Source organism: Gorilla gorilla, chromosome 7 (genome assembly GCF_029281585.2).
Source record: "Gorilla gorilla gorilla isolate KB3781 chromosome 7, NHGRI_mGorGor1-v2.1_pri, whole genome shotgun sequence".
Taxonomy (NCBI): Eukaryota; Metazoa; Chordata; class Mammalia; order Primates; family Hominidae; genus Gorilla; species Gorilla gorilla.
This window is the reverse complement of record NC_073231.2, coordinates 140,317,269-140,341,872: the sequence shown is the minus strand read 5'-3', so window position 1 is coordinate 140,341,872 and position 24,604 is coordinate 140,317,269. Positions and strand designations below refer to the sequence as shown.

Genomic DNA, 24,604 nt, shown 5'->3' with positions numbered 1-24,604 from the left:
TCAAGGATCTAGAACCAGAAATACCATTTGACCCAGCAATCCCATTACTGGGCATATACCCAAAGGATTATAAATCATTCTACTATAAGGACACATGCACATACGTATGTTTATTGCAGCACTATTCACAATAGCAAAGACTTGGAACCAACCCAAATGTCCATCAATGATAGACAGGGTAAAGAAAATTCAGTACACATACACCATGGAATACTGTGCAGCCATAAAAAAAGATGAGTTCATGTCCTTTGCAGGCACATGGATGAAGCTGAAAACCATCATTCTCAGCAAACTAACACAGGAACAGAAAACCAACCACTACATGTTCTCACTCATAAATGGGAGTTGAACAATGAGAACACATGGACACAGGGAGGGGAACGTCACACACCAGGGCCTGTTGGGGGTGGAGGGCTAGGGGAGGGATAGCATTAGGAGAAATACCTAATGTAGATGACGAGTTGATGGGTGCAGCAAACCACCATGGCATGTGTATACTTATGTAACAAACCTGCATGTTCTGCACATGTACCCCACAACTTAGAGTATAATTAAAAAAGGAAAGACTTGCCATGATTGATAATTGCTGAAATTGGTTAATGGACATGTGCAGGTTTATTAGACCCGTCTCTCTGCTCTTGTGTATTGAAAATTTTTTTATAAGCATTTTTTTTAAAAGTAAGAGTTTTGGAGTCTGACAGACTTAACTTTGAATCCTCTGTCACCTATAAACTGCTTGCCCTTGAGCCATTTTTTAACCCTCATGGCTCAGCGTTCTCCTCTGTACAGTAGGCTGATAATCCCTGAGAGCTCAGAAGCACTGAGAGAAACCATGTGTAAAATGCTGAGGCCTGAATGAGCCCCTGGAGGCCCTCAAAAATGGCAGCTGCTATGATTATTGTGGATGTTGATGATGATCACTTTTACATCTTCATCTATGCAAAAACAATTAGTCACCTAGTGTTTCAAGTATTAGTACATACTGGAAGAATTTACTCTTCATTAACAAAGTAGACACTCGAGTGTCAATTACCGATGTAAAACTCAATCCATCTTGTCAGTCGGTGCTTTTATAAAAGCATGCAGTAAAGCCTCGCTTCCAGCTGATGCTAGCACTTTATGCAGAGCCGTGAACCCAACAGAAATAGTTGACATAAGGCTGGGTAGTTGACTCCATACTTATCTCCATGAGATGGTGAACAGCCAGGAAGCTGCCATGAAGTGGTCACCAGTGGAGTAACAAGCCACCTCTTCCAGCAATGTGTGTGTCACCTGGCTCCCAGGAATGCCTTGCAACGAGCACCAGGCTTCCTGACAGCAACTATGACATGCTTTCCCCAGAATGAGGAGGAACCTTTCAGGTTGTGTCCTGTCCTTTCACGGGCTCAGGCATTGCCTGGATCTACTGTCGGCTAATCTGTTGCCTCATGGTACTGAGAACAAAATGTTCTTCTTTTTGTTCATTTATGCATTCATTGAATATTTTTTGGGTGACTACTATATGTCAGGATGGAAACACCTAAATGGACTTGGCCAGTTGGCTGTGAAGGAATATTATATGCTGTTCTGAACCTCTGTGTCATTTACTGATATGTGCTTATAGAGCATAACTTGGCACCTGTAGATTTTGTCTGAAGTCCTTCTTTTTGTTCTTCTTGATTGGTGACATTCATGCATCCAGCCTTACAGTTTTGCTTGCACTCTCTGTCCCTTCCAGAAAGAGATAATTATTAACATCTAGTTCTGTAAAAATTCTGTTCCACCTCTTCTCTCTTTGAGGCACGAGGTACCTGTGAATGCCACTTTAACTCCTCCTACCCTCACAAGTCCTGATTTTGTGCAAATATATTTCTTGTAGTCAGTTTTATTTCTTACACTTTCATATTCGAATAAGAATGGCACAGCCGAGCGTGGTGGCTCACACCTGTAATCCCAACACTTTGGGAGGCTCAGGAGATCGAGACCATCCTGGCCAACATGGTGAAACTAAAAATACTAAAAATACAGAAATTAGCTAGGTGTGGTGGTGCGTGCCTGTAATCCCAGGCACTCGGGAGGCTGAGGCAGGAGAATCGCTTGAACCTGGCGGACAGAGATTGCAGTGAGCTGAGATCGCGCCACCGTGCTCCAGCCTGGGTGATAGAGCGAGACTCTGTCTCAAAAAAAAAAAAAAAAGCACAAATAGCTAAGATTTTCTGAACTCTTACTTTGCTGAGACCTGGGACCTGTGCTCTCCATGTGCTGTGTAATCACAGGTCCTCTCCCTTCCACCATCAGCTGCCCTGTGGCTGTGCCCCTTCCTCTGTGTAATCACCCACCCTACCCCTTCCACCGTCAGCTGCCCCGTGGCTGTGCCCCTTCCTCTGTTGGCCACATGGCACCCAGTCCCCAGGGTAAGGCACAGATTAGAAGTGATGTTGGTAGCAGTGGGAGGAAACAGAGGAGCCGTTAGAATCTGAGTGTATGCAAGAATATCTGAGCTGGTCAAATCTCTAGTTGTGAACAGCATACATACTCTGTTTCCCACCACAAAAATGTACAGCAGGGGCTTTTTACCAAAGCTAGTTTTTAAAGGTCTTGATCCTCACAGAGAAGTTTTCTCTTTGGGAAGTGTATGGGAGCAACTGGTTTCTCAGGGGTGCCAGGTAAATGAGATGTTGCAATGTATTGCTTTCTTGTATGCATTTGTTCTATCTTAGTATGTTATCTTGGAACTTCTGGGCAACAGTCAATCTTTTAGGAGATGACTTAGGTATTATGTTTTTATTTAGACAGCAACAGAAGCTCCTGAGGAGCCCTCCACCCAGTATCTCCACATCACAGAGGCCGAAGAAGACGTTCAAGGGACACAGGCAGCGGTGGCCGCGCTCCAGGACCTGAGATACACCTCTGAGAGTGGTGAGGACGCCTGCTCTTCCTTTGCCATCTCAGAACTGTCTTTCCTAGACATGCTGAATGAATGCGTTTGCAGATGAATGATGTCCATTAGATGATCTACTTCCGAATCCCTGACCCAGCGTTCAGACTGCAGAAGCAGCCCCATTGCCAGCCCCCAGAGATCTCTGCCTCCAGAAATTCTCTAGAACAGAGCCAAAGCAGAGGGGAAGCCTTCGAACAGGGCCGCAAGAGTCCCTCACATCTCTTACCACATTTAATTCTCTGAACCGCCTTGTGAGGGGAGGAGATCTGACTATTCTCACTTCACAGATGCAGAAGGTTGCTTTTCATTGTTAATGGTTGGCTAATGGTTAATGGTTGTTAGTGGTTGACTGAGGGTCACCCACTTTAGGGTGTTGGAGCTCATCCTGGAATCTGGGTCTCCTAACTTCTTGTCACGGCATCATCCCATTCCATGCTTCCTCAGGGACATCTCCTCCAGGGCCTACAGGTGCCAGGCAGGCAGTGGCAGGAGGTGGTGTGGGCTCAGTGGGTGGCAGAGAGTGGCAGAGACTCTGGCGTGCAGGGGGTCACTTTGCAGACCTGAAAGACCAGGATCGCTCATTCTCCAAGTCCTTCCCAAAAGGCCCAGTCAGGATTTTTACATCAAATGTCATGATTTTCAAATGTTAAATCAGTTCTAAAAAAAACAAGCCACTGTACCAGCCTAGTGGCAGTTGGGGCATTATGCTTAGAAAACAGTTTTTCTTGATGCTCTTTTTAAAAGATGAACAGAACGCAAGTTAATGTTTCATACCACAGCCCTGTACATATCTGGAGGGCAGAGGTCAAGCAGGTTGGGTTAAAAGGAAAGCATTAGGTGAAATGAAACGGTGATAGGAAATAGGAGTTAGAAAGACACCATTTCTACCCAGTTCCTAAAACCCCAAACTCCAGATTGTAAGAAAGCTGCACAGAAAACTCCTGTGGGCCAGTTGGTTTAGGGAAGATTAATTGACAGGGCTGTGTTCACTGCCTGCTGAGCTGCAGGGAATTCGGGAGGCAGTGCCTCCACTTCTGCAGACGGGAGAGTCGAGGCCCAGCTGTTAAATGTGGCTCTCAGCACTGAGGTTCTGTCAAAACTTGAGTTTCCTTCCATGATGTCCAGTGACATCAGTGATTGCTCATGGCCTGCAAGATGCAGCCTGTCTGTCTTCATCCCCTACGAGCACACACACACCCCCTACACACACTCTCACTCTCAGACTCACTCACTCTCTCACTCCTTCTAAGGCCCTCCGATGTCTCTTCCTAGCTCTTAACTTTGCAGCTGAAAAGGCCAGGCTCAGCTTCTCTGGCTCCTGCCTGGCCTTGTCACTGTCTCTTGCCACCCCATTCCTGGGCTGTGCTTCCCTCTGCCAGATCTGCAGCTCTCAGAAGGGACACACGCTCCAGTGCTCCCTGGGGTATGGCCTGGTTTCTTCTCCCTCACAGCCTTTTTCTGCCAAACTCATCCTCATCTTCAGTACTCAGACTGCAGGTCACCTCCTGAGAATCCCGTCCCTTTTCTGCACTGTTTCCTAATTGCACTCCTGACATGGGACCTGCCAGGTGCTGTAAGGATTTGCTTACAGTCTGGCTTAGGAGTTTGTGAGCCCTGGGAGGAGTCAGGGGGTGAGGGGGAAGGGGTAGGGCTTTGTCTTTATTCTTATCAGGAGCAATAATGCTAGGGCTTGATAAATGGTCATTGAGGGAGTCCATGGATGCGGAATTAGAACCTCGCCTCAGTAAGTTGCACAGGTAAATGTTTTCGTCCTTGCATGTTCAGAGTGGTTGGCTGCAAGGTACATTTGCACCATTTCCCTTAAGGGGCATGTGTTTGAGGGGTGCCAGGCGATGCATTGTGAATATAAGCCCGCCACTGCCTCAGCCACTGGCTTGTCCTACCTTCTGCATGAGACACAGTGAGTTCCCCTTCTCTGATCTCTTATTGATTGACTCACATTGGAACACGGCCCACAGAAAGCTGCCCATGAGGATGAAAATGTTGGCAGAGACTGCATAATATTATGCTAAGGTGGAGATCAAGCAGTCATTTCTCTTTTAGTAAATTAATGATCAGGGTCAGGGTGTGCTCAGGACGGTTGCAGATGGCCTGGCAGATGGTGGGAGCAGGCGGGGATACTAAATAGCTGCCTGATGATGCAGAATCCCGTCTTTAGAGATGGTTAAAATAGAACCCCCAGCTTCAATTGGTTTGGAGTTCCAAAGCCTACTGGTTGAATAATTGATACATCTTTGGATGTTTTGCCCATAACTTGTGGAATTTCTTGGCACACACTTTCATTGAGTCTGCGGCTGAACGGGCTGGCTGGGCACTCCCAGGAGTTCAGCTTCGAGGGCAGCCACATGTCCGCATGTTAGGACTCGGAGCACGGGGGTTCAAGTTCTGGCTTTGTGGTGTAACTGACTCAGTGGCCCAAATGAGGCTTCTACAAAATGCAAATAACGTCTCAATGTCCCATCCTCACAGGGTTGCTTGGGGTTTTGAGATGTTCTTATAGAAAATGCTTTGTAAGCTATAAAGCACTATACAGATTATTTCTGTTGTCAAACTGAGCGATTACGGAGAGCCCATGCATCCTCTGGAGAAGGCATCACCCAAGAGAACAGACAGGCTGGTTTTGCATTCCATGTCCTTCAGCACCAGTGGCCTGAATGGTGTCCTCTTTGCTTCTTCCTCTTAAGGCGACCGACTGGACCCCACGGCCGTGAACATCCTGCAGCAGATCATTGAGCTGGGCGCCGAGACCCATGACGCCACTGCCCTTGCCTCGGTGGTTGCCATGGCACCAGGGACGGTGACTGTGGTTAAGCAGGTAGGGACCCTCCTTCTGTAAGTATTCATCTCTGTGTGTCTCACAGTCAGGTTCTCTCCTTCTCCCTGTGTTTCTAAGTCTTTAACTTACCTGAGGTAGAACTTGGAATGAAATTGGTCTAGTCTCATACCTTTTCTTATTCTACCTCTGATCTCGTGGGAGTGCTTCTTCAATAGCTCTATATGTGGGAGGTGTTTGGGGGAGAGATATAGTATATTAAAAAAAAAATTCTGGAAACTCTCCATTCATTTTCTTTCAAAGAGTCCCAGAGTGAAAATGAGCATGATGTGGACCATTGAGACACATCTCCGATGAAAACAGCTCTCAGTGCCTAAGGCTCCATTAGTAAATTGAGCTAGTAGGATGCATGCGGGTAGCCGGAGAAGCCAGCAGGATTTCCCAGTGGACTGGCCTTCCTAAATAGTAACCACCCGATCAGATCAACACAGGATACTGCTCTGGTAGGAAGAGATGATCAGTTTTGGAATAAAGGTTACTCCACTTAATTAATCCTTTATCTGCTTGGCTCATTTCCTTTTCTGCCCTCAGTGGAGACTTCACCATCTGTTAAAATGCAATGTGTTTGATAATTAGGTCATCCTTTTTATCTGTTTATACCTGTGTCTCTATCTGCTACCTCCTGTTTCATTTTACAAAAGATTTTAGCTGGCTTACACAAATACTTTAAAAACAGAAAACCAAAATAATAAATGCATCAAAACCAGGGAAATATATAATCTGAAATCAAAGTTCAAGTTCACAGAGAAAGTAGAAATGCAAACCATGGAGTTTCTGACATTTAGCCACTCCTGTATTGATTCATTTGGTATTTATTGAGTGCTTACTGTTGTCAGGCAGAGTTCCAGTTGCTGGGATCTAGGAGAGAACCAGTGTCTGCCATCATGGTGGTTATTTTCCAGTGGGGAAAAGGATAAAGCTCGAATAAACCAGTACGACATAAAGGATGTCAGATGGTGAACAAGTGCCAGGAGAAAAGTAAAGCAAGGGAAGTGGGAGAGGAGTGGGGTCCAGGAGTGTGGGTTGGGGTGATTTTGTAAAGGGTTGTTGGGGAAGATCTCTGACATCCGAGGAGAGACCTGGAAGAGGTGTGTATTACTAGAGTTGTCTGAAATTGACTAAATTTGTTACTGAATTGTATAACAGAAAACAAAAAGGAGACGTTAAACAGTTAACTCAGGAAGGGGGTTAGCTTTTCTTGGCACTAACAAATAAGATATTTCTTAATGAGGCACTCACATAGGGACGCCTGAGTGATGTGTGCCTGGTGACCTCATGAGCCAGGAGGGGACATCCCAGCGCTGTCTCCACAACTGTCCCCTGAGTGTGCCCAGGGCACAATGCAAAGCATGAAATTCAGGCCAAGTAGTTCTCTGGGGGAATTAGTAAGTACATTCAGGTTCACCTCTTGGGTTTCTTGACCTACGGACAAGACTTAGCATATCTAGATGAATGTTTGGATCACATGTCCTAAAATCCTTCCTCCACAGTGTGATTTCTCTCAGGAGTTGAGCTGGAGAGTAGGCAGGGGGATGCTTCAGTCTGTAGCAACCTGGTATCTGCGTTGGCTGAGAAAAGATTCATACACTTCCAGGCTAAGTATCTTTTTAGCTTTTCTTGGTGTTTACTAGATTACAGTCTTCAGATTGTCTTATAAATATCTTCTGAAACTCCTCATTTGCATCTTGACATGTGGAGTCCCCAGCTGGACCTGGTACTTTAGGAAGGGTCTCTCTGGGATGGTATCAGGAGGACTTTGAATGTTTCATACATGCAAAATCCTTTTGAGAGTGCAGGAAGGTGCTTCTGATTGTGACTTGTGTCTTGTTTCTGAGAACTAGATTGATTTGCTGCTGCTGGGAGACATGATTTATTGAGCCTCGCAGGCAATGCAGTGATACACGAGGTCACAGGGCTTGGGTTATAGCTTAGATATGCTTCGAGGCATCAGACTGACAGCACAACAAGGGATGAGGCAGATAAGCATCCAGAACGACCAGTGTCGACAAGCTAAATATGTTTGCGGGAGGAGAAAACAGTGCCGCCCTTCCGAGGATCTTCTTTCTTACTGCAAACACAGCAAAGAGTGGTGCTGTTGAACACAGTCGTGGGGAACTGCATTTGGAAATGTTCCCCAAGAAGGTGTATGTCCTGGCCATTATGTTGTCTGCCTGGCCCGGCACCTCGCTCACAGTGGCTGTTGATAAATGACAGAGAGGAGAGTGGGTGGACAGACTGATGGGTGGGTAGACGCTGAGCACCACTCCTATAGCAAAGGAAATGAAGTGTTTCAGGCTCTCCCAGGTGAAAGGATGCCCTCTGAATTCCATTGTCCTATAGTTTAAATTGAAATATAGCGGTATTTATTAGAAAAATTGGTTTCAACCTTTTTCTTTTAATTAAACTCTGGTTTAGGATTTTTTCAGTCAAGAAATTATATCTGCTTAATAACTGTGCTGAAGCAATGAAATGTGAACTCTGTTGCACCAGTTGGAAAGAGGAAAGCTTTTCCTCCTGTGGGAGGGACCTTGATGTCGGGGGCTTTCTCTTGCTCAAACCCAAGACATCACACATAGTAGTTGCTTAAAAAATGTTATGAAATAGAATTGACTATGTTGGAGGTTTTGATTCTTCAGTTGTATCCTACAGATCAGTATTGCCGGAGAGAAAAAAGCAAGAATTCCTCATCATAAAGTATGTGATGTATATCGCAGAACAATGTTTCAAATTACTATGGGATAGCATCTTTTGAGATCTTTTTAGATCTCTTTTATATACATCTTCCACAAGACCAAAAACAAAACAAATTCTACATTGTACATAAGTTGCTTCTGGATGGTTAAACATTTCAAAATTTATTTCTCATAAACAAATAGATATGTACTCTATTCATAATTTTTCATGACTTATTAATGTTAATTGAAAAGAATCTTATATATCAAAATTCATCAATAATCGCTGAAAGGGATTAATCCCAAGTCTTCTGGGGTTTTCAGCTTCTGGGATGAAAGTAATGGCAGGCCTGGTATGGGGCTGGCAGTGTTGGAGAGAAGAGAGCTGGGAAAAAACTGTTTGCTTCTTGGTCTTTAAAGAGACAAGGAAAAGATTTTGCCCATAATCGAGACCATTTAAATTCTTTGTTGGACACAGAAATCTGTCCTCAACGACTTCTTGTCACTTTCCCTCTTTTCTTGAGTGTTGGCATTAAAAATAGATCCATGGGGCCTGAGCATCTCCAAACGCTCAGAAAGAATCATGCTTGCGTGCCCCACTCCAGCCTGGCAGAAGGGCCCAGATGAGAACCTGAGTGCAACTAAATGTGTGTTTGTTAAACCTGACAGTTTTCATTAAATAAGGTGATTCCTTTTGTTAGTGTTGTTAAATCTTGCGTTAAGGTTTTATGAGGAGGAAATTTGTATTTGATAAATAGAACTGCCTAAGAAGGTAAATGGAAGACAGCTAGCCGCACAGGAAATGCTATCATGAGCATCTCTGAGTCAAAATTAGTTATTTAAAGGAAAAGAAAAACCAAAGAAAATAACAGCAATAGTCATCACCAGTGGCTCATGGCTTAAATCACTCGTGGATGTTCTTATGATTAAATTTTATTTTAGACTCAAAGTAACATTGTATGTATGGTTGACGGGCACTCATTTAGCAGGCATTTACTGAGCAACCACTGTGTGTTCAGTCTCTGTTTGTGTTAATTTCCTACTGCCACTGCCACAAATTACCACAAATTTATGGTTTAAAACAACACAAACTGATACTGTCTTACAATTCTGGAGGTCAGAAGTCTGCAGTGCTTCCTGTGCTAAACTCAAGGTGTCGAGAGAGCTACAGTGTTTCTGGGAAAGATTCCTTTCTTGCCTTTTTTGGCATCTAGAGGCCACCCGCACTCCTTGACCCGAGGCTCCCTTCCTCCATCCCCAGAGCCAGCAACGGCAGGCTGAGGTCTGACATCCACTCACTCTGACCTCTGTTTCCAGGGGCAAATTGCAAGTGCCAGCCTTCCTACTCCCTTTTTTAAGGGCCCTTCTGATGACATTGGACCCACCCAGATAATCCAGGACTGTGCATCTGGGATGGCTTCTCTGTCACCAGCTCCTTAATGTGATCACATTTACACATTCTTCTTTGCTGTGTAAGGCAACATATTCACAGGCCTCAAAGATGAGGACATGGACAGCTTTGGTTGAGGGGTGCGGGCATTACTGTGCCCACCACACTGGGCTACAGAATTAAGATAGTTCCTGCTCTCAAGAGGCAAATAGTCTAACAAGGGAAATGACTTATTTTTTCATGCAACAAATACACCTTGAGCTGCTTTTACCAGCCAGTCACTGTTCTCAGCACTTGGGATATTTCAGTGAACATATCAGATGAATGATATGGTCGAGAAGCTTACGTTTTAATTGGGGTAGATAGCCAATCCATATACATGTAATAAGTAAATTATAATAGTACGTTAGAGGCAAAAAGTACACTGGAAAAAAGAACAATCAGAACTGGTCAAGAGGTATGGAAAATGCAGCCTTAAACAGGCAGTTCCGATCGAGAGTGATGAATGCTTCAGGGAGGTGGCCCAGGGACCCAGGAGTGCTGTGGGGAGCACCAGGGGCCCATGAACCTGGGTCTGGGGTGGGGGCAGGTGCTGAGCAGGGAGGCCTTGTGAGTGTAGGGTGGGAGCAGGGCTCCAGGCAGAAGTGGGTACAGGAGCTGGTGGCTGGCACCAGCTGGGTGACTGGAGGCAGAGGTAGGGGTGGTGGAAGAGGGCCTGCACAGAGTAATGACTTGCCTGGTTGTAACATGGGCCAAGGATTCCAAGTCTCGGAAGTATCTCAGCCTGGTCTCTCCCTTCCGCCCTTCTGCCCACTTGGAGTCCAAACAGTTTGTGGCCTTATGGCATGTCCTAGGGCATAATGTCCTTTGGCCATGGGCTTCCTGACCTATGTTACCCTCTTGAAGTCATGTTGGCGTTTTTAACAAATGACAATTTCTTGGTTCTTGCAAATAGTGAGCCTGCACTGAGCATTCCTGCCCCTTGATATTTAGCAGAACAATCAGTGCCTGTCTAAGACTGTCACTGACATTTGTCTTGGCCTCTGGTTCCTGGGTTCACCAAGCCAGCTACTGCACCGTGCCCTTTCTTCTTTCCCTGGGGGTGTTTTAAGTAATAAGTACACCTTATGATGACACAGCATCTTCTTTTTAAGAAGGTCAGGATGATTGAACAGTTTGCCTTTATGATAATCTTCGGTCTTTCTGAGTTTTGTGTTAATTTTGTATTGTTTTTACTGCTGAGGGTTTGCCCTAAACAGCAGACTGGGGGTGCTGGGGCATTGTGGGGTGTCAGCCTCTGAGGTGGGGGAGGGAGTTGGGCTCCCAGTGAAGTGGTGTGGGTCATTCGTTCATTGTACAAGTTACTTTTCAGTCCATGTGCACATACGAATGGCCAGGACACTCCCCTGTGTATAAGAGCTTACCGGATGCAGTCTTGTCCAAGTGAGGCTGTCCAGCAGCATGCACTTTACCAAGCCTGCTTCTCTGTGACTCGGCCACCATTCCTGCTTTACTGAGACCTGATAAGAAATACGTTGTGTTTGTCAGAGTTTCTTAGAGAAACAGAACTCATAGGGGTGTGTGTGTGTTCGTGTGCGTGTGCGTGTGTGTGTGTGTGTTCAAAAGAAGGAATTGGCTGATGTGACTGTGGAGGTTGACAAATCCCAATGTCGGCTGTCAGCAAGCTGGGGTCCCAGGAGAGCCAATGGTGTGACTCCAATTTGAAGGCTGGCAGGCTTGGGACGCAGGAAGGGCCAGTGTTTCAGCTTGAGATCAAAGGCAGGAAAAACCAGTGTCCTGGCTTGAAGGCTGTTGGGAGGAAGAATTCCCTCCTTTTCAAAAGGGGAGGGTCAACTTTTTAATTCTATTTAGGCCATCAGCTGATTGGATGGGCCCCACCCACACTAGGGAGGGCCATTTACTTTATTCAGTCTGCCAGTTTAAATGTTAATCTCATCCAAAAACACCATCACAGCCATACCTAGAATAATGTATGACCGAATATCTGGGCACCCATGGCCCAGTCAAGTTGACATATAAAATGAACTATTACACATGTACAAATATGTTTCAGGGTATGAGTGTCTGTTTTGTCTGTGAAAAACTGTTATTTGCTTCAAGGGTGAAATTCTCAGTTTCACAGAGACAATTTTGGTGGACAGATTTCGTGGTGATTTAGTAGCTTCCAGAAAACACATCCATTGGCAGATCCGTATTTCTATCACAGCTGAGATTTTGGTTCAAGATTCAGGAATCAGCTCCATCCTGTGTATCCTTGAGAGAGTCACAGCTGAGGACTGTGCCAGCGTGGCACACTGACCCCCAGGAGTCCTCCATGGAGCACCAGCACTCCACTCAATCCTCCTGGCCATGAGCAAGCAAACCATTGTTGCCACTGCCCCCATGGGAGTAGATGTCTAGTAGGAACTAGTGTTAGCAGCACTCTACGTGGCAGGCCTTTGTCTCTGTCCACATCAGGCATTTCCCGTGCAGCCCAGGAGTTGGCTGCCCTGGCTTATGAGCGTGGGGTGGGGAAGGGGTGTCACACGCACTGCCTGCCAGTTTTAGTGCCTCCTGGGGTTGCCCCTCTCTTTTGTTGGTTGTTTTCCTGCAATGTGCTAGATGCTTCCACACTGTGTGCTGGAGCCTCAGTGGGAAGGAGCAATTTGGACTGCCTCAGACCCATGGGCACCCACCTCTTCCCCATGCAGGCCCTTAGCCGGGCACAGCACAGAATTATTCTGCCTTAATCTTGTTCAAAATCCCAAGTGCTCCTCTGACATGCTTTAACCACTGATCAAAACGAAACAAACAGAAAACCAAGCAGGAACTCCAGCTTTGCCCAAATCACCCGACCTTCTTCTCCCAACTGCTTCTACACAACTTTTGCCACCTTCAGCCTTCAAGTGGGTCCCCGTGATGGTTGGCAGTGTTGGGAGAAGAGCAGGCAGAGCCCCCACCCTGGGCTCAGCATACAGCGTGAAGCCTGAGAGGGAGCTTAAGTAGCAGTTCTTGCTGGAAGACATATGTTGGTTGCCAGCCAGGGTTGGAATTGCTGTTTGTTATTTGCAGTTCATTGTTTTTTTGCAAGAAAAGGCACTCTACTTCAGTGGAGACCACATATACCAGTTGCCTGTTTGCAAGGAAGTGCATGTCCAATCTGTCATGTTTTAATTTAAGGCACTGAGTAATGTGGTCCCCTGACCCCTTTCTCACTGCCCATCTGGACAAGGGCTCCTGGTGGGGAGAAGCCGCTCTGCAGAAGGGACTTCTCAAGTGCAGCCTCTGGCTTGAGAGAAGCCTGGTGCCCTGTGGGCCATCTGAAGGGATGCTCAGACTGGCCTCCTCCCATCGGGGGGCAGATGTTGAACATTTTATAAGACTTGTGGTGAAATAATGAGGAGGGGGGATCTAGAAAGTGACTCTATGAGGCTTCAAAATCTATTTTTATTTTTACTTTTAAAAACAAGCGCTCTATTCTACAACTGTGATTGTAGCTACACAGCAAAAGATCTGAAAGAAGAACCACATTGGTGCAAGATACTCTTCTAACTCTTTACAGATTGTGGTGTAAGAGAGCCTGGCCATCTGAATTGTCTTAAAGTGGGACCGAGATGAGATCTCTTCTCTAATCCTAGCCACAAAAAGGATTGAGTGAAGTCCATCCCATTTTTCTGTTATCCCTCTAAGCTCAAATAACTGGTGAGTTAATGGAATTTTCCTTTTCTTGTTCCCACAGAGGCACTTTTTTGACTTCTACTATAAACAAGTCTCTCCCTAACTTCAACACAATTCTCACAGTGCAGATAAAAGGAGAGTCACTGGCTGGCTTTTCTCTTACTTTTCTTTCCACTCACCTTTCCCCTTCAAAGCCTCCTTTGACTTCATTTCATCTTGCCTGTGCATGTGTGGTACATTACAATAGCAGACCTGTATTCTCTCACACCGTAATGGAACCCTAGCATCTTCAGTTGTATCATTTACTCCACTTTCCCGTAACGGTTTTTTTCTGTCATTATTGTGGCTCATCTAAGGAATCAAATCCTTCCAAGAAGATTAAGAGTATGTATAATTGTAAAAGAATTGATGGTAACAGCAGTTTCCATCTGCCATAACTGTTTGTATTTTCTGTTACTCTTCATTGTATTTGGATGTCACACCCACTCCATCCTTGCAGGCTCTGTAGTGTAATGAGTCACGATGGATTCAAAGGCCTGTGGAAGACCCAGGCAAGAGAATTGCATGTGTCCTCTGTAGGCAGGCAAATTGGTTGCGTATCTCCAGGACCGAGAGCATATGCACCCAGTGTGCTTCTTAGGCCTCAGATGATCTAATACTAGATTCTTAGGCATACGCTCAGGATTTCTAATAGATACCTATAATCCAGGTTTCACTTTTATCTTTTAATGCCAAGTCCTTTTGATCTTTGTAAAATACTGAAGTCTCACTGATGACTTTGTTTTGTTCCCTATATCCTAGCCCTTACTGTAATGACAACCACTTTTCAGCTGCACGCTTTTGTTGGTTGGTGAGGTTAGGCTCCTGCCTAATGAACTCTGCAGTGCAATTTATTTGATCCCGGGCCTCTGCCAACTTTAATTGTATGAAACTCCTAATTATACATGCAGGTAGCCTCTTAAAAGTGTTCTCATACTTGACATTCCTTATAGAATGTTCTTTCTGTTGTTGCGGAATGGTGACCTTTAGCATGTAGATTCAGAAACAAAAAGTTCATTCAGAGTCTTGGCAATAGGTTACTCTCCCTTGTCACTTAATGCCAACTCTTGTCCTTTGTAGGCCTTTCTTAGTTCTCCTGTGGTTGTTTGAACCTTTTCTTTTTCTTTGTCTTAACTAAAACTTCTTTCAGAGACTTCTGCTTCTGGTATGACTTTGGATGGCTGCTACTCCACATTGCATCCTTTCCCAAAGCTCTTTTGTTACTTGCTGAGCTCTCTTACACCATAGTAGTTACAGAAAATTCCATTTCTTTGTGAAATTTTTAAAGTAAAAATAGGCCCCATGATATATCTGTGGCCATATGAGAAATGGTCTGAAAACATAGAGAACAAAGGTTATTCTCTGTTTCATTATGATGCCTTTTTCCCATACAAGCCATCCTTAGCTAACCTGAGGATGCTCATCTATCCAACTTCACTTTTCTTCCTTTTCCTAAGTCCCCATCTTTCTGTTATTATGCCCCAAGAAGCTACAGCCTTGGTTGGTGCTATTTGCAGAATCCCACTTTATTTGAGTTTTAATACTGCTGAGTTTATTATTGTTTGCTTGGTGCCTGTTTCCTGACCCATGTCCTTAGCCAAGGCAGGTCGGTTTTAATTGGCATCTCCCCTCCAGGCAGCTTCACCCTGGGAAGTTGTCCTTGCTGGCTGAGATCACTTGGTCTATTTCAAGTTTGGGGTCAAGGCCAGGCTGTAATAGCCCTGACGGGAGTGAGGCAGAGCTGTCCCGCATATGGAAGAGAGCGCTGCGGGCCCTCTGTAGACTTGTCCTGCCTCAGGCTGGCCCTTGTTTTTCATTCCCACCAGAACAGTAGTCTCCATCCTGGCCGGAGGAATTCCCGGAAACAAGAACTCTTAGTGTCCCCCTCCTTCCTACTCCTCCTATCCATCTGGTGTCCCCAGCTAGTGGAGGGCCTCTTGCCTCCTTGCCTCTCCCACCGGACGTCTGCCCTGTCAGCACATGTGGTGGCCTCCTGCTTCACAAGGGGCCTCAAATAGTCCCTCTGGCTCCCGGCCTTACCGCCTTCAGTTAAGCCCTTGCTACTCAAAATGTAGTCCCCCGGCCAGCAGTGTCAGCATCAGGGGGCTTGTGAGAAATGCAGAGTCGCTGGCTTCACCGCACCCCTCCCAAATCAGGCTGTGTGTGTAACCAGCAACGGGGGCATCCCAGCTCCACCCCAACCCTACAAAATCAGGCTCTGTGTGTAACCAGCAGCGGGGGCATCACGGCTCCACCCCAACCCTACCAAATCAGGCCGTGTGTGTAACCAGCAGCGGGGGCATCCCGCCTCCACCCCAACCCTACCAAATCAGGCTCTGTGTGTAACCAGCAGCGGGGGCATCACAGCTCCACCCCAACCCTACCAAATCAGGCCCTGTGTGTAACCAGCAGCGGGGGCATCCCGGCTCCACCCCAACCCTACCAAATCAGGCCCTGTGTGTAACCAGCAGCGAGGGCATCCCGGCTCCACCCCAGCCCTACCAAATTAGGCCCTGTATGTGACCAGCAGCGGGGGCATCCCGGCTCTACCCCAACCCTACCAAATCAGGCCCTGTGTGTAACCAGCAGCGGGGGCATCCTGCACATTAGAATTTTAGAAGCCTGTTCTCAGCTGTCAGTCCCCCTCCCCTGGCTCACAGAGGATGCTGTTCTCTTTCCATCCTGCTGCTCTGAGATGCAGTTTTCACATAGAAGCCAGGGCGATCTTTTAGAAGTATCATTACATCACAGCAACTCTTACTTTAAAATCCTCCAATAACTCAGAACGTCTCCAGTAAACTTAGAATAGAAGCTCTCCATGGCCCACCAGGCCTGACAGCAAGGTGCCCACCTCTTTCCCTCCATTTTCCTTCTTGCTTCATGGTGGGATGTTTCAAGAAGACCTACCCTGCCGGTGCTGACTGTGGGAGGTGCAAGATCCAGGAGCAGCTGCCTCTGCATAAAAGCAAACACTCCATGAAGGAGCACGACCTATGGGGGCGGGGGTCCCTGCATGTCAGGATAACCCCTGCCTGTTAGGACTCATCAGGTTAGACCCAGTGGTCAGCTTCAGCTGTCGGATTGTCAGGTCCTTCCTGCCCTGAGGGGGCAATTAGGAAGGGAATATTTTCAGAGGGGCAGAAGCTCTCCTCCCTCTCCAGGCAGTGGTGAAGATGGGGCCACGGGGAGGAGTACCCTCCCTCACCCCGTCACAGTTCTTAGGAACTGTGTCACAAACCATATCTAGTGTGGTTGGTTATACACATGGCTTTTCCCCCCAGCAAACTGGAAGCTCCATGAGAGCAGGTGACAATTTGGTCTCACCCATCTCTGGGATCTCTAGCACTTGGCTCAGGGCCTGGTACATTTTAGAGGCTTCATACACATTCAAAACCGTGAATTCCAGATCAGATGTTGGGAAGCTGAGCTAGTGGGGCCCAGTTGCCCTGGGTGTGACTTGTGCTGAGCAGCCTCATGCTCTCCAGGCTGGCAGTGCATACCCTACCACAGGAGCTGCAGGCCTCTGGGACAGAGCTCTCCTGCCCCGGATGGACAGCACAACGGGGTATCTCTGGAGAAGCCCATTTCATGGGAGTCACCCCAGCTCATGTCACAGTGGATGGAGGAGTCCTTGGCACAGCCAGTGGTGTAGCAAGGGGCTAAAAGACAGCCAGACTGTTTGGGTTGGATCTGTCACATAATAGTGTGTGACCTTGGGCAAAACACTTCTCTTCTTTGAACTTGTGTTTCCCCATCTGTATAATGGGAAGATCATGGAACTTACTCCAAGGGGCTGTTGCATGCATTATACCTAATTATGCAAAATGAAGCCACTGGCCCTGTGCCTGGCACGTGACTGAGTCAATAAATCTTAGCTCCTGTGATCATGGAAACAGCATAGCTCCTTTCCTCTTACTGTGCATGTAGAATTCAGCCACAGCTGTTTCTGCTTCTGGTCGCTTCCATTTAGCAGGTGAGTGCTGATGCTGTGTTGTCTAGGCTCTATGCTTGGCATCAGGAGTCCAGGGTGGATAAGACACCACCTTTTTTTTTTTCTTTGAGACAGAGTCTCACTCTGTCACCAAGGCTGGAGTACAGTGGTGTGATTATGGCTCACTGCAGCCTCAACCTCCCCTACTCAAGCGATCCTCCCACTCCAGCCTCCAGAGTAGCTGGGACCAAAGGCCTGAACCACTGTGCCTGGCTAATTTTTGTATCTTTTCTAGAGACAGGATTTTGCCATGTTGCACAGGCTGGTCTCAAGCTACTGGGCTCAAGTGATCTGCCCACCTTGGCCTCCTGAAGTGTTGGGATTACAGGAATGAGCCACCACACTGTGCCAGGTACCACCTCTCATGGCAGAGCTTGTTGCTTGGTCCAGGGAGGTAAACACATAGTTACACAAATTAACATGATTGTGGCTCAAAATCATTTGACCCCTTACAAACTCCAGTTGTTGAGTCATTGTGAGTAATTCCCTTAGAGGAGGCCCTGGGGAAGGCATGATGATGAACCGAATGCTCACGTTCCCCCCTTAATTCATATGATTGAAATCTAATCCCCAAAATGATGGTATTTGGAGATGGGTTCTTTGGGAGATGATTAGGTCGTGTGGGTGGAGCCCCATGAATGCGGTGAGTGCCTTAATAAGAGAGGAGAGAGCTTGATCTCTCTCTTTCCACCATGTCAGAACACAATTACAGGTCAATAATCTGCCCTTGGAAGAGGGGCCCGCACTGTAACCTAACCGTGCTGGCTCCCTGATCTCAGACTTCTAGTCGCCAGAACTATGGGAGATAGATTTCTGTTGTTTATAAGTCACTCAACCTGTGCTGCTTTGTAACAGCAGCCTGAGCTGAGACCAGGCTGCTTTGGAATTGCGGATGCTGAGGGACATTGCCCAAAGTCAGGGGAGCTGGGCAGGTGGTGGTTCTGTGTGAGAGAGACTTAAGACCAGGCCAAAAGAGAGTCGAATTAAGTAGAATTAAGTAGATCTTCCTACTCTGAGAGAGAAGTACGTGGGTCATGTGGATTTGAAGAGCAGGAGCTGGTGTCTTTCTGGGGTTTCAGCATAAGATCAGAGACTGTCATGTCAACACCGGTAGGGTGAATGTCAAAGCTTCACTGGTGCTCAAAACAAGGAGAGATAGTTTCTTTTTCTGTTCTTAGATCTACTTGCTACTAATGAACTTACCTCGATAAGTTTGATGAGTGATTTAAATGGTTTATGTTTTGTTATGATAAACATATTTTAAACAAAAAATAAAAACACTTTATTCCTAGGAGTTTGGTTTTTCTACCTTGGGCAAGGGCTGTTGCTCTGTGGTCATCCAGGGAGGAATACGACCTGGGTCCTGCCAGCTCCTTTTTCCTTCTCTGCTCGGTTACCAGCAAGGCCCTGGTGGGGTTCCGTGGAGGCTTCAGGTCACTCATGTTCAAGTACTGGGAAAGAAACTGCTAGTGGAAGCAGATTGCTTAATTAGGGGGAGAAGAGTGTGCGTCAGCTGAGGAAAGGAGCCAGGCGCTTCCCCAGCAGGCACTGAGACAGTGTCCTCGAGGTGGCCCAATAAAGGGCAGCGGATCGATCCTGTCCCCGCAGCTTTATCGAGCACCTGCCCTTCAGGCTGACAAAGCCACCAGCAAAGAGAAAGGCCGGGGCCTGCAAGGATGGTCACGGGGGTGATTTTGCGAAAGTCAGGCAGGTGGAAATGTACAAAGGAAACTACTCCTAAAGTACAGTGGAGGGGACTTGGGTGAGAAAAAGCTGAAAGGTTTGCCCAATCCCAACAGCCGCACAGCTGTGCAGGGATCACCAGGCAGGGGTGTGGAGGGAGGAGAATGTGTAGGGAAGAGAGTGCTCCCTGTGTGAGGACCGGGCAATGCTGTAGAGCTGCCACGCCAGGCCTGGCACTAAATCAAATAGAGATTCAGTGTATGTGCACTTAAAGGAGAAGAAAGTCAAGTATTATGCACAATAAATGTGTCTAAATATCAAAAGATATTTGTGAGGAGGGGGGAACTCTGCCTGCCTCCTTCCCTTTCATGGTGAATCTGCTCTGAACTGTTTTAGCACAGCTTTGAAATATCTCCTGGGGTCCACATTTGAATAATTCAATTCAGTGTTTATTGAGTGCCTACTATAAGCTGGCTGCCCTGTGGCCATGGCATGATGGTGTGGAGGGGATGTGTGAAGCACACGGGCAGCAGCTTAAGTGCATGGGAGCTTGGCTCAGCCGGGGAGGGGAGGGGGCAGCAGACCCTTCCTCCAAGGAGGGCCGGCATCCAGAAGCAGTCATGAGTGCCGTGCCTCACACACCTGCCCTGTGCCAGGCACTGCCCCCTGCCCCGCCGTCTCTTCATTCCCATGCACTCTCTCTACCATGTGGATCTCTCTAGTTTCCCACAATTCACAAGAGAAGGTTTCCTTTTCTAGTCAAATGATTATTCAGATCAAACTAAGCTATGCCTAGACTGCCGAGACATGCAAGAGGTACAAGATGTTCTAGTCATGGGCATCCTCTTTCTGTTGCCCAGTGAGTTGGTTTGGCCAGTATGGAAACCTTTTCATCCTCTTCTTACAGCACTGAGGCCAGGAAGCCTGCATTGCTCCTCTCAACCTGTTTCGAAGGCCCTTCTCTCTCAATGAAGAGAGCTGGCCCTTCCCATTCCCCTCAGGCCCAGGGACCTGGTGGACAAGTCCGTGTTGCAGGTGGCAGCAGAGCTCTCCAGTGCCTGGGGCTTAGGAAACAGGGTTGCAGCTGTGTCGGCCGATAGTGGAGTCTCAGTGTTGCAGAGACCCAGGTGACACAGGAAATGGGTGGTGACTGCCATTAGCAGGTGGCCTTTACAGCTTAGGCTTTGCACTGTGCATGGGATTTATACTTTCGGGAAAGAAAATGTGTCTGCTGTCTACTTACAACCAAGACAAAAATAGGGTGGAGAGGCAGCATTATACTGTCTTCCTCCATGAAAGGTGTCTAGCCTGACAGTGGGATGAATCATGGCCTTCCTCACCTCCTGTGCATTCTTTCCTCCCTAAAAGGCTTTAAATCTCCGTTGATGTATGGAATGGTTTCTTCCTGCTTGTGAATATCTCCTGATATTTCCACAAGTTTCTTGCACATAATGCCCCCTCAGAACACCCTTCTTTTTGTCCTGTGCAGGTATATATTTCTGGAGTTAGGAATTTATGATGTTTTTTACAAACCACATTCATTTATGCATTTTCTTTCCTCTATAAATTCAGGATTGTGTTTGCTGTTTCCCTTTATTTCTGACTTATACAACTCCACTCTTCACCTAGGGTTGTGAAAGCAAATTTCCTTACTTGTTAACCTTGTAAAATGGTCCTGCCAGTCCCCCTTTTGAGAATGAAAAGGAAGCTATTGCTTGGTTATAATTTAAGCAGTGAGTGAAGCCCTAATCCCTGGAAAAAATAAGGCTTCTTCCCCAGAGCTTAAACACTCACAGGGGAATATTCTACCTGCAGGAATCGACTGCAGTGTTCTTTTTTCATTCTTGTTGTTAGGTTGTATTTGGACTTTTGTCTGCAGTCCTCTAATTCTTACCATAACATGGAGTCCGCGAATTTCTGAGTGGAAGGGACCATAGAAGATGTTGGCCATTTGGGAGGAAATAATGAATTGCACCCTTTCCTTTGATCTCGAGGTATGGAAGCATCTGAGAAACAAGACATGAGTGAATCAGATGGTAATGAGAACAACAGGAGAGGAAGAGGAATTGGAGACCAGTTGAGCCATCTAGTCACATGCAGGGCTGGGCAACAGCAGGGCAGCTCTTCCTAGGAGGGCAGTTGCTTGCCGTAGCACGTGGAGTCTCAACCCGACGGACCCAGGATTCCCCTTGAATAATGACTACCTTATAACACTCCTTTTACTCTCCTGAAATGAAATTCATAGATTCCTACACATGCGTGACTGAAAAAAAAAAAAACAAAAACAAAAACAAAAAAACTCTAGTGTCCTAACTGAAATAACAAGAAGTAAATGGAAAGTTATTAATTATCAAATAAAAAATTGAGTATTTTAATATTCAGACATGACTATACCAAGATACAGTGGTTGGCAGGACAGTGGTGCCCCAGAGATGTCCACGTCCTCATCCACAGAACCTACAAATATGTTAAGTTTTACATGGCAAGCGGGAATTAAGGTTGCTAATTAGCTGAATCCAAGATGGGGAGATTATCCTGGATTATGCACATGGGCTCAGTGTGATCACACGTGTCCTTAAATAGGGAAGAGGAAGGCAGTAGGGTCAGAACCAGAGAGATGACATCGTAAGAAAGACTCCACCAAATGTCGTTGGCTTTGAAGATGGAAGCAGGCCACAAGCCAAGGAATGCAGGGGTCTCTAGAAGCTGGAAAAGCTAAGAAAGTGGATTCTCTCTTAAAGTCTCCAGCCGGGATCACAGCCCTGCTGAAATGTTGATTTTAGCTCAGTGAGACCCATTTCAAACTTCTGAACTCTAGAACTGAAAAATGATACATTTGTGTTGTTTTAAGCTGCTAAATTTCTAGTAATTGGTTAAAGCAACAATAAGAAAATGAAATAAAAACCTAACGATGTGGTCAGGTGCCTTCTCCTAAGCGTAGTTTCCACTCCGGGTGCACCAGCCACAAGCACAGGCCAAGAGCACATTGTGACTTGAGGGTGAGACTACTAGTGTGAGCAGCATTGCTGATGCCGGAGGGCTTTCCTAGAGCAAATGAAGTACAGTCTTCCCTTGCTGGAAACAGAAGTTGTATTTCTAGAAGAATGCAGCACACAGGCTCAGTACTCTGTGTTTACATGTGAAACAGTTAGGTTCTAGGTTCAGATCATCATAAATAAGGTTGTTGTTATTGTTTATTTTTATCCTTGTGACTGTTTGGGAGAAAAATTTAGAAGTCATGGTGAGAACAGAACAATTCTTGGTTGTGAGGGACATTCTGATGCATTGTTGCCCACATCTGCAGCTTTCTAAAAGATCTCTACAAGGGATGGAGGGTTCTGCTGCTGAGGTGCACTGGCTTCAGGCGTGGTGGAGGAGAGCTCTAGGCAGGGGGAGGACAGCAAGGCAGACAGGAGGCCAAGACACCGGCTTGGGTTTCTTCTCCAGACCCTCTGAGGGAGGTATGTGAGAGGGTAGTGGGGAGGCAGGACTTGCCTGTCAGACTTCTGAAAGGGTGGGAATTCCTGCTTTATGGACTTAGGAATGCAGGGAGGGGTAAAGGGCAGACTCTCCTGTTAATTTCAGTGTCCATCCTGAGGAAGAGTCCAGCCTGATGGTCTTGGAGCAGCTATTTGCATAACTTCAGTAATGGGGAGCTGGTTGTATCAATTCCAGACAGCAGCCCGCTGTATTCCGTAGCCCCTCTGTCAGCTCTGGCCCACGCCAGAACCAGCAGTACATCTGATGGCCCCTCATGTGACAGCTCCTTGTGTATTTGAAGGCACAAGGCATCTTTTGGGCCCTGCAACTTCTATTCTGTAGACCAGACATCGCCAAGTACCCCAGCCATTTTTTTCTAGAACTGGTCAGCCTTCTTGGAATGTTGACTGATGAGTCTTTAGTCCTCTTCGTGGTTGAACCCAGGCATGGACTCCAGGGGAGGTCTGAAGCTGACGACAGTTGGAAGAGATTGGGATGGGACTTTGTCCCTCTTTTCAGTGAACTCTAAGCTGCCTTTACAGTGACCACGCTCACCATTCACTCACCTTGATCTTGATGTCACCTCAAACCCCTGGATCTCTTTAACATGTTCTACTCTCAGATTCTGTGTCTCCCATCTATGTTTGTGGCATTAGGTGGTAAACTGAGGCACAGACTTCTATGCTGATCCACATAACTAAGAAGTCGCTTAAGGGCTCTTGTGGTCACACCTAGAGTGAGAAATAGCGTGGCCTGGCCGGGGTAGCCCTCTGGGGAGGGGAGGACTGGAGCGCTGTGGTCTGCGTTTCACAGTGGAGCTGACAGGTCCCGCAATGCTTTGGACGTGGAGTGTGTGTGAGAGCAGAATCTGGGCTGATGCCTAAGCCTTTTGGTTTGAGAAGAGGGTGGATGGTGGTGCCTTCTACCGAGAAGAGGACAGGAGGGAGGAGCAGGTTGGGTGGGCAGGAAGTGACTAGTTCCATTTTGGCTTTGTTAACCTGGAAATGACTATTTGACACCCACGTGGATATGTCTAGTAGGAAATATGCTACACACATTTAAATTTCAGGGGAAGGGTTTGGTCTAGACATACATTTGGGAGTTGTCAGCCTGAAGACAATATTTGAAGCCATGAGCCTGGCTGAGATGATGGAAGGAGGGGATGCGGAGAGAGAAGAGCCCTCCTGGGGCTGAACGCTGGGGCCCTATGCCACTTAGAGGTCCAGAAGTGGAGACAGATGTGGCAGAGATGGAGAGAGAACAGCCAGAGAGGACGGAGGACGCTGAGGAGGGAGCTGTGCTGTGGGGCAAGTGAAGAAAATGGCCCAGGAGAGGAGCAAGGGAGGGCTGGAGGCTGCAGAGGCCAAGCAAGGTGCAGACTGAGCTGTGAGGGTCGGACCGGCCAGGGTGGCAGTCACTGCACTCTGGAAGAGAGCAGGCCTGGGGAGCACTGGGCCTAAGAGCCTCCTAGAATAGGTTGAGCGGGGATGGGCAGGGCTCAGATAGACCATAGAGGCTCCTCTGCTGGCCCCCACCACTGCACCCTCTTGCCGTGTTCAGGCCCATCCTCTTCACGGGATACCAAGCTGTCCCTGGCCTCCCTACCTGGAGGCTTTCTGCCTCCTCTTCCCCATAGTCCCCTCCTACACCTCAGGGGAGTGAGCTTGGGGGTCTGATCAGGTCTCTGCTGTCTAATAGAGAGGCACCCATTAATTTTAGAGTAAAACTAAAATTCCTATAAGATCCTTCATGATCTGGGTCCTGATGGTCTCTCTAGTCTTTTTTTTTTCCTCTTTGTTTCATCTCTTCCCCACCCCCCACTTGTTCTGTGCTCTGGCTCTACTGAATCTCATTGCATTTTGTTCTGTGCTCTGGCTCTACTGAATCTCATTGCATT

At 46.9% G+C, this 24,604-nt stretch overlaps 1 protein-coding gene across 3 annotated transcripts in view; it reads left to right on the top strand.

The window, feature by feature from the left end:
- Positions 1 to 24,604, top strand: part of ZFAT (zinc finger and AT-hook domain containing) — a 233,381-nt gene that overhangs the window by 197,303 nt on the left and 11,474 nt on the right. For 2 of the 3 annotated variants that reach the window (XM_031014020.3, XM_055348046.2), the window contains exons 14-15: positions 2,772 to 2,898; positions 5,626 to 5,756. In XM_031014020.3, coding sequence (XP_030869880.1) covers positions 2,772 to 2,898; positions 5,626 to 5,756 — 258 coding nt within the window. The remainder of the gene's footprint in view (positions 1 to 2,771; positions 2,899 to 5,625; positions 5,757 to 24,604) is intronic. The other variant, XM_055348048.1, reaches the window with a different exon arrangement.